The sequence below is a fragment of the Sciurus carolinensis genome, chromosome 2 (assembly GCF_902686445.1).
Source record: "Sciurus carolinensis chromosome 2, mSciCar1.2, whole genome shotgun sequence".
NCBI lineage: Eukaryota > Metazoa > Chordata > Mammalia > Rodentia > Sciuridae > Sciurus > Sciurus carolinensis.
In genome coordinates, this window is record NC_062214.1 from 121,174,313 (window position 1) to 121,185,476 (window position 11,164).

At 34.8% G+C, this 11,164-nt stretch overlaps 1 protein-coding gene across 1 annotated transcript; it reads right to left on the reverse strand.

Moving 5' to 3' along the window:
- Positions 1–3,601: 3,601 nt before the first annotated feature.
- LOC124976457 (olfactory receptor 4K13-like) lies at positions 3,602–4,542 on the reverse strand. The gene is given in 2 exon segments (XM_047539327.1): positions 3,602–3,999; positions 4,002–4,542. Coding segments are annotated over 2 exon segments (939 nt in total).
- Positions 4,543–11,164: the final 6,622 nt, after the last annotated feature.

Consider the following 11,164-nt stretch of genomic DNA (forward strand, 5'->3'; position numbering starts at 1 on the left):
TGGACCCTGCAATCAAGAAACCTGCTTCCTGAAAATTCTTTGGATGTCGTCTTTTCTATCCTACTTCAAACAACCAAGCTCTGGAATAGGATAAAGTATTTCTAAGCTACAATCTGACAAGAGGTTACATTCAGAATATATGAGAAACCAAACACCTCAATAGCAACAAAACCAAATAATCCCATTTAAAAAATGGCCTATAGACCTTACTAGACATTTCTCAAAAGAAGACACACAAATAGCCAACAGTCCTATTGTTAGCACAAAAGGACTGGGCCAAATGCAACTTCATAGATCATCTCAGCTGTTTACTCAGGAACGCAGTTTCATGCCTCTGATGGATCCACTTTCCTGGTGAAAAATGAGCCACTGAACAAAGGAGGGGACTGGGCTTATACTGGTTACACTAAGAAGTGACTTAATTAATGAGCATGTTAGTTTAGACACTCAGGAATTTGGGGTCTGTTTTACTGGACAAAATGGGAGGGAGGCTGGGGTCAGCAGTCAGTCTCTGGGATTTCTCTTGCTGGGCCTAATGGAGGGCTACGACCAGTGGTTGGTATCTAGAAAAGGATTTGTTTATGGAGGAATTAATGCTTTGGCCTCTTCCAGAGACTGCCTTTCTAGGTTTGACGGACACCTCCTCCCAGGTTTTGTTTTGTCACTGGGAAGGAATGTATTGGAAAAGGAGTACTGCAATCAATGCATGGCTTTCTTTTTCACTCTCCTTTCCCAGGTCTCACTATTTTGGGATTTCTCATTTTCCATATCCAATATGTATGAGAAAATATTCAATATTGCTAAATGTCAACAAAACTAGTTGTACTAAACTAGCCATTAGCAATTAGTATTGCTATGAAAAATATCGTATTTAAATTTTTATTTGCTTTGAATATATATGCCATTTTTAGTGTCACATTTCCATTTGAATAGGTCATTCTAAGAAAGAATAAATTGCTTAATAAAGAAGTTAGAAATATAGTGTGTGCAGAAATTAGTTGTCTAGAGTTGATTGCCCAAGTCAGTTATCAAACATGGCATTTTTTCCAAAATAAAGCTGATTTTTTTTCATATTGTGTTTGGAGTTATTTATTTGCTTATTTCTTTTATGTTGACAAATTATAGTTGTATGGGCTTATGGGTTAGAAAGTAAGGTTATGATTATTTAATTCAACATGGAGTGATTAAATCAAGTTAATTAATATATCCATTGCTCTAAGTATTTAACATACCTTATGATGAGAACATTAAAAATTCATTCTCATAATTATAATGAGATGTGTGAAATCTAGTTATTAACTATATTTGCCAAGCTATGTAGTAGATATCAAAAGAAAAATGTCTACCATTCCTCTGATCTTCCTGAGGTTGTGTGCATTTTGATTATCAACTCCCCATTTCTTCCACCCTACCTCAACCTAGGTAGCCATTATTCTAAACTCTGCTTCTAAAGGATCAGTTGTTTTAGAGTCTACATACAACTGATAATAATTGCTATTTGTCTTTCTGTGTTTGGCTTTTTCAATCAGCATAAAAGGTATAGTCTATGGCCAAACTAAAGTAAAGTAAAATACTCAAAAGGAAGAGGATAAGGAAGGAATATATATAAGTTGGAATTTAGAAGTACATTATTCTGTCAAATAAAAGATGTCACCCCAGAAAAGACTCTGGAGGAGTTTTACCTAATTTTAGGTTTTTTACTTGCCTTTATAAGTACTCATTGTAAAGTTTCAGTAAATTTACTATTCATCTCACTTCATAAATTCAAGTCCAGGCTGATTAACTGAAATGACCAATGACCTATTCTCTCTGCTTTGACTTTTGTCACATTTATTTCATTTTCTGCTTAAGTGGATAGAGTTATATCAAACTTAAAATTATATGGAGTCCTTTATTTATTTATTTTTTGGGTACCAGGTTTTGAATCCGGGGCACTTAACCACTGAGCCACATCCCCAGCCCTTTTTATATTTTATTTTGAGACAAGGTCTGGCTAAGTTGCCTAGGGTCTTGCTAAATTGCTGAGACTGGCTTTGAACTTGTGATATTCCTGCCTCAACCTCCAGAAATGTTGGGATTACTGACATGCAGGTACAAGCATACGGAGTTTGGTGGCATACACCTGTAATCCCAGTGGCTACTGAGACTGAGGTAGGATCGCAAGTTCAAAGTCAGTCTCAGCAATTTAACAAGGACCTGTTTCAAATAAAATAAATAAACAGATAAAATGGCTGATGATGTGGCTCAGTGGTTAAATACTTGAATCTCATTCTCAAGACCCATTTGTATGTTTACGTTTCTGATGTTGAAAATGCATCCACTAGAATTGCCTGTTTTGGTGTCTTTCCTTCCATATGGTATCTCAGCAGCAATCTTTCTAACTTTTATTTATCAGTCTCCTTCATAGACCCCTGTCTTGAAGAAATACCTACAAGCTATTTCTCACTCTACAATTCGAGTATAGACAGGTCCTTCTGCTTGGAATGCTTTTTTTCCTCTTGGAGGAGGCACTGAAGGGGTGCTGCAGAGGGTGATGAACATGATGATGTAGAAAATGGCAAGAGAGTGAAGCAGACCAGGGACAGAACCCAGTGTCTAATTCTGCAGGTTTCATATGCCTAGGGCTTATCCATCTCCTCTCTGGGTTCACTATACAGGTAACTCTGCCCTTATCATCTTCCACAGGGCAGGACCAGAAATATATGATTAACAATGTACCTATTGCTTAGAAAACAGTGTGGTACATAGTAAATATTTTAAAGCAAAATGTTTCACGAATGACTGAATTGAGTTAAAAAAATTTAAAAAACGTCATTTTGGGGTATAAGAAGAAAGGGTAAAAAGGACATCATTTTAAATTTTAATTGATTATGTATTCTTAGAGAACTATTTGTGCAACAAAGCAAATGTTTGAATTTTAGGTTTTTTTTTTTTTTTTTTTTTTTTTTTTGTTTTTTTTTTTTTTGCTTAAGACCTCTCTAAATTGCTGAGTCTAGCTTTGAATTTGTGATCCTGCTGCTTCCACCTCCTAAGCAACTGGGATCACAGGTGCCTGCCACAATGAGCAAATGTTTGGCATATTTATTTCTAAATAAGTTTGTATGTCTATTAGAACCACAGAGTAAAAAAAATTCCACAAATCTTAATTTAATGCTGAACTTTACCAAATAAAGTTTGGAGGTTTCCACAAAGTTAACAGAGTGTTAAAAATATCTTTTTAAGCTTGCACAAGGTAAAAAACATAACTTTAAAAAATATTTGAAAAACATCATCTTCTGTGTTATATTAAAAGTGTTCTAGTTTTACATATTGGTTCTTTGAAACATTATACAATTTTTATATGGAGACATTATGTTTATACATTGCAAGTATTTTAAGTCAAGCAGGTACATGACAAATGCATTCATATTGAGGCATTTTGTCTGCATTATGAACATTTCCATTAAAATCTTAAATAAAAATATCTTAATTCCAGTAATTTGAAGGCAATAATATTGATGACATTTTACATTTTCATTTTAATTATTTGAACATATATTCAAGAATAAAAACCTGAAAACAGCAGAAGAAATACACAAAATTTAGAGATCACAAGCAGTATTTAAGTGTCCAGACAGGAAATAATATTCCGACTACATAATCTCTTAATGGCTCCCTTCATCTCCTGATTCCTCAAAGTATAAATAATTGGATTAAGGAAGGGGGTGATGATAGTGTAAAACACAGACAGAAACTTATCTACAGAATAACTATTGAATGGAAAAACGTAGATTAATATTGCTGGGCCAAATGAAAGAATGACCACAGTGATGTGAGCAGAGAGTGTGGACACAGCCTTGGAGGAGGCACTGGAGGAGCGCTGCCCCAGGGTGACGAACATGATGATGTAGGATATGGCCAAGAGAATGAAGCAGACCAGGGACAGGAGCCCACTGTCTGCAATCACCAGCAGCTCCAGGTTATAGGTGTCAGTGCAGGCCAGCTTGATGACCAGGGGAGGTCGCAGAAGATGCTGTCCACAACATTGGGACCACAGAAAGGCAAACCCACCGTGAAAACCATCTGGCTGGTGGTATGAATGAATCCCACTGCCCATGAGAGCACCAGAAACCCAATGAGCATCCTGTGGTTCATGATGGTCTGGTAATGCAAGGGCTTGCATATGGCCACATACCTGTCAATGGCCATGGCTATCAAGAGAGACATCTCACCACCCCCAAAGAAGTGCATAAAGTACATCTGTACCATGCAGCCCCACAATGAGATGGTCTTGCGTTTTCTGAGGAAGTCTGCAATCACTTTGGGAGTTGCTGCAGAGGAAAAACATAAGTCAAAAAATGATAGATTTGCCAGAAAGAAATACATTGGTGAGTGAAGATGGTTATCGAATATCACAGAGATTATAATGAGGAGGTTTCCCACTATAATGGCTACATAGACAAGAATGAAGATAGCAAAAAAGAGTAACTGAAGTTCTTGAGAACTGGAAAGTCCCAGCAGGATGAACTCAGAAACATTTGAGTTTTTGTTTAAGATAGCCATTTATCCATTTTCATGAGTTTCTTAGATGTTATCTGGAAGGTGGAAAAAGCATAAAAAAATGACAGGGACTAACAAGACACCAAGAGTAATCTTTATTTAACCATCTTATTTGTTATTTAGGAAGCCAACCCTTCTGGTAATGTGACTGCTTTGTAGATATTCCTTGGTATTTTGTAGTCTGAGTTATTTCACAGGACAGAAGGCTAGCAGAACTGGTGGATATGGTTCCACTTAGATCACATTTGCCCTCTGGTTAATATGAGATAAAGTCAGTAGGACATGTGAATAAACCTTGTCTGTTTTCATGTTCTGCTCCAGGCAGACTGTGGATGAATGCTTAAGTTTACTAGAATGACAGAGAAAGTCTTTGAAAAGAATCAGAGGAATAAATTTTCATATATGAACTCCTACAATATGCACTATGGTTCCCTGAAGGAAACTAATAAGATGCTATGCCCATATTGTTGATATAAAGTTAACAGTTGATACAGTTATAGTGAATTGAGATCAAACCTAATTGCTATGAAAGGTTAAAGTTTTAGAGCCAAATGACTCAGATTGATTCTCGAAAGTATATTAGCTTATCCCACATATTCCTAGCTCTTTAGTTTGTGTATCTGATAAGATAAATGTGTTATCTGTGTATAACACAGATAAATGTATTATATGTGTATTCTTATGCAATTGTGAAATTGGATTAAAGATCATTTGTGTCTGATATCACTGTTTAATACATTTTTTACCATGTCCTGTTTGCATAGAAAAAAACAAAATCATGGTCATTAAAACCAGGATGTAGTGAAGTTGACTCCTAGAGTCATGTTCAAAATTCCCCCTCAGGGAGATTAAGGAGTGAGGCAAATCATTAAACTTTGCTAAGGTAAACTAAAAAGGAAATAAAGTGTATGTGTTGTTTGACCCGTGTGACATCTGTTGCTGCTTGTCCTCTTTGTACCAAGTATCTGCACAATGATTTTATTTTAAGTTTGTTTAACTTTTAACGTTTTCTGGCATGGATATAAATCATAAACCTTGTGTTAGTAACTGAGGAGGACTCAGCTAAGCTAATCTAATTTAAAAAATATATAGACACTCACATTTAAGAGACTAGGTCAGTAAACAATCTACATCAGTCCAATTAGTTCAGTGCATCCCCAGTTTGGACCCTGGTTGCTCCGATTTCTGAGTTGTGTTCTTATTGTCGCTCAGTTCTATGCCTTTATTGCCTTTGTCAGGGTCTAAACACAAACATAATGTAAAATCATAAGAAATGAAATCAAGCACATATATAAGTTTATACATTTTAACCGTTTAAACACAGTTTAAATTTTTAAAGTATCATATTTCTAGCTACTATAATGAACATTAAACTATGTGCATCATTCTATGGATAGTTAACGTAATGAGGCAAACATTTTATCATTAAAAATAACCTACATTCTAACCATTGTTTAACCATGTTTGTGAAACCACCATTTGGAGTAGCTTGAGAACTTCTAAGGTAATAGAGTTTGAGAACAGAAAGCTTTCAATAGTTCTTTCTCGCAGCTGGGAATTTTCACTCTGCTTTGTACTCTTACAGTAAGGCAACTGTGCTCTTTCAACTATATCTTCTGGACTTTTTTTTTTTTTAATTAAGTATGCACATAAGTAAATTTGTAGGCACACATGAATCTGGCAAAGATGGAGTACCTGATAAGTATTTCTGTCATATTCTTCACAGCTTAATAGGTTTGTTTGTTTTTTCTTTTTAATTTAGTTGTAGATGGGCACAATACCTTAATTTTATTTATTTATTGTTTTTATGTGGGGCTGAGGATAGAACACAGTGTCTCACATGTGCTATGCAAGTGCTCTACCACTGAAATACAACCCCAGCCCCTTAATATGTTTTTAAATTTGGGGCATTTTTAGATTGTTGTCACAGGGAAATAAAAGCTTTTCATATATCCCTCTCTGTAATTATTTTTAACATTTTTTAAAAAAATCTGTGCTTTGTAATTATACATAATAGTGTTATTCATTATGCCATAGCATATAACACAATTTAATAAATGTAATGATAGCATCAATATTTTATGAGGCAACATATTATGATTTTCCAAGCCATGGGTCAGGCATTTTATCTTTGAAGTTTTATTATTGATCCCTCTTAAAATGATGTCAACCCAAGAGACAACAAAGTTACTTTCTCTATATCATGTAATCATCCAAAGAATAAAATAATTCTGTCTAATCAGTATTGCTGAATAAGTCAAACTAACATAGATCTCTCATCTCTAAAAGAAAGACTTATTTGATCTGAATTGCTAGACTATTTTCTCAACTCCCATACACATCGTTATGATTTTCATATTTTTCACCTGATTTTAACAAGATCAAATTATTTTAATTTTAATTTCCTCATTCCATCTCTTATATCTGTTCTGATTTGAGCATTGTATCTTTATTATTTATGGACACATTTAATACTGTAAATGCATGTAGTGTGATAGATGTAGTAAGTAGTTTGAGTCACATATATGAGGATTTTGTAACCTACCAGTTTGAACTTGGACTTGGAAAGTAAAACCATTAGGAAATCCTGGATGCTCAATCTTCATCATCCAGTGAGTTTATTTTCTATTCTGGACTTGCAAAGGGCAACAGTATATAAATGTATCCCTGGATAGAAGGCATGACGGAGAAATCTCATTTGATTGCTATTAGATTCCTCAGAGAATGGCAGCAAAAAAGCAATGGGGATTGTTAAAATAGACCATTTGACATTACAGAAAATGAGACACCATTTCTCCCCTATCAAATTGGTAACTCATTAAAGGCAAAAATTAGTACTCAGGGGGTGTTGGAATAGTGTCACTTGAGGCAAATAATACGATTTTTGTATGGTGGGTATTATTTTATTTTTTACAATAAGTATCAATAATTGTTACACTCATACAAGATAAGTGATTTATTCTAGATTATTTTAATTCTGAATGTTACTGAAAGTGAGCTTTTTCATATTTAAACTAATCTTTCTGAGATTGATAAATAACAAACTAATAAATTTTCATTATCGTAATTAAATAATAATTGATTCCTCTAAAATTGTGCAATGTTTCCTTTATCAATTTTTAAATTTACTGACAGATAAGGTTCTTCTTTGAGTTTATCCACTTTCTTCTATTTTTGTCTGTTATTTTTTGATAAGCTACCATATATTTCATTCTCAGTCATTGCATTTTTTTTTTTTTTTTTTTTTTGCGGTGCTGGGGATTGAACCCAGGACCTTGTGCTTGCGAGGCAGGCACTCTACCAACTGAGCCATATCCTCAGCCCCAAAGTCATTGTATTTTATAGCACATTTTAATGTCTGGAAAGACCAGCTCACATACTGATCTAGTCATTTAAATTTTTCTTAGATATCTCAATATTTCTCAATGAATAATTATTTTTACATGTAATTTCTTAAGATTTTCAATCATTACAACATTAGACTTACAATAAGTGTAAAATGAAATGAACAACTGCAAAACTGAGTTTTTACATCCAGAAAAGATTTCACTGGTCTTTAAATATTAATCTTCTTTATACTTCATGGAAGATTTGTCATTTTAATTTTCTTATAAATACTATGTGGTATATTTCATATTTTGTTGTTATATTTAATGTTATTTCTTAATTTATATTACTTGCAAATGTTATTATACATATATTTAAGTATTCAATGAAAAAATTATTAGATTATTAATTAAAATCTCTCTCTTTTTTTGAGTGGATGTGATGGGGGAATGGATTTTCACTATGTTGCCCAGGCTGCTCTAGAACTCCTTGGCTCAAGTGATCCTCTTGCTGGTAGAGTGGCTGGAATTTCAGGCACATGCTACCATGTGACTGAATCTTGAGCACATTTTGTCCAGTAGGTCACTTGTGTTTTTAGGTTAAAGATAAAGCAATCTACAAATATTAAAATAGCTTTCATATTATTGTATCATTGCCTTATTCAATTAACTAGAAATTTTTAGAAAATATTGAATAGCAGTGATGATTAATTCTCTATGGTAGAAATTGCTAGCTTTCCAATCATGATTTGTCCTTCTTCCTTGATAAATGAAACCAGTTTATTTGGAATCAATGAACTATTTACTTCAGTGGAGTCCCAAACCCTGCCCCAAAGAGCCCTATCTTACCCAGTCAGGTCAATAGCACTTCCACTTTCTCACAAGAGACCAGGTTAGCAATGTGCATAGACCATGTGTCAGAGTCTGTTACAGAGTGTCTCCTGACCACTCTCCCTTTTGCCTTAGTAACAGACATCTGAATTCATTTAGAGCATATTTTATCACCTTCTTTGCAATTAGAAATGGCAAGTTACCTGAAAACAATATTATTGAGTGACTATGTGCTGAAAATTCAGTATAGGACCTGGCTTAGTAGAGACTTACAGAGACTTAGATCCTTTACCTCCCTCCAGCTCCATATTCTCTCTGACTTAGTGAAAGCAAGTTCACTGTAAGTATTTAAAATGAAGAAATATTGTTACTCAACTGGTAGAATGACTAAGATTATCAACAGGGTATGTACCGGGTGTCCAAAGTTTATCATCTGATAGCCACTACCATATCTAAATTGCAGAGGCAAGAGAAGTAGTTTTAACATAACCCACACTGAAGATATGTGATTACACTGGGTCTACTATGCTATTCCAGGATAATCTCCTTAGTTTATAAACTCAATCACATCAGAAAATTATTTTTGTAATAATTTTTGTAAAATATCCACAGGTGTGGGGATTAGAATATGAACTTTTTTGTGAGGTTATTATTCTGCTTAATTCAGTTTATGTGAAAAGTTGAAAACACAGTGATTCTTTCCACCACAAGAATTGGAGCCCTGGATCTGATACAACTGCTTCTTCAGAGACAGTGTGTTCCAGTGGAGGTGAGAGGGGCAGGGAATAGAGATACTCCTTTCTCACTTCCTATCACCCTTCATTTATCTGTCTGTGACTCCCAATTGTGACTCTCAGGAAGCTAGGGACCATCTGGGCACTGGAAATTCAGTCTTCATGGATTAAAGCTTCTTGTAACAGAGCAAAGCTGATGGAATGAAAATTGAAAATAACAGGCTGGAAGGCAAATGATTTCAAGATGTTAAACAGTTCTTTTATTTTTCACTATATCTAGAATATAAATGAAAGATGTGGAATTCCTACAGACATTTTGTGACATTGAGAATAGAAGATACATGCTATGAGAAAAACAAATAAAAGGAGTTTTCAGTCTTTGATGACTCTCTGGGTCTATAATACAAATATTGGACTTACCTGAATTCGTGAAACTATGGATTTGCTTCACACTAGGAAATAAATCTAGTTTATTTATTACTCTAATCAGAGTTGATTAATAGCAGTATAACATTTATGAATACTATGTGCTATGTGGGTTATGGATGTGTGAGGTACAGTCACCTAAGATGTAGGTAAGTAGAGTTTTCAATACTCCCATACATGAGATGGAAGAAAAGCAGTATTTTCTCTTCCAACATTAGGTAACTGTAAATGGTCAAGTTTGAGGACAAAACCCTCATTTTTTAATAAAATGCAGGGTATTTCCACATTTATGAAGTTTTTTGCAGTCCATTCACATCAAGTATGCCCTAAAATTTAAGGGCAAAGTATCACAATTTGCACCTCAATCGATCCACCATTAAGAAGGCATGATGTCTGGTGACCTCCTCATGACCTGAAGGCAGTATATTCCAGCCTGGGAATATTGCTCTTGACCCTTTTATTGAATTGGAGGGCCAGGTTTTATTGGAAATTAGTTCAGGAAAGGAATCTTAGAAGTTTTACTACACAGTAAATTAACCTTACCAGTATAGCCACATGTCTAGGCAAAATCTATGGTACTAAAGTTATTTTTACTAAGAAATGCACCATTTGTAAATTTTGACTAATCCTAGAAGGATAATCCCAATGTAGATCCATGGGATTATGCACCCTGACAGTGCTATGTACAGCAAAGAACTATACATGACTTGACAATCAGCTCCTGGGTTTCTGTTATGCTCTAGTACCCCTACCATTTGACTATGGATTATCAATGGATCATAGGCTCAGAGCTTACCGACATGATGTAGGTTCTGTGATAGTAGTATCCGCTAGAGAGCATCACAAAAGAGCTACCAAATAGCCAAGGAGACACAGAGATTAAGCCACTTGACACCACCTGCTCTCTTTATAACAGCCATAGTGACAGAAAGAGAAGATAAGCAAAATCCCTACTGATCATGACTGATCTTGCTTTTGGTCCAACAAGCATTCAACTGATTACCAGCAAACACCAACCCACACCACCTGTCTGGCACCATTCCTTGAAAAGACTGACAAACCACTGAAGAACAAGTAGGTTAGACTGGTCCATTGCATTCTAGTCGAGACAATGATTTATCTTCACAAAAATCAGGTTATAACTGGTTATGTTTATCTTTTGTGTCTATAGTGTTTTTGTTATAATCAATATCTAAGGGCATATGTTGAAAGAGAGTCCTTCTATTACCATCAAATCAAATCAACCTATTTGCAGGAAAGGAAATTCAACAGTGGGTCAGTTATCATGGATGTACTTGTCCTTTCACT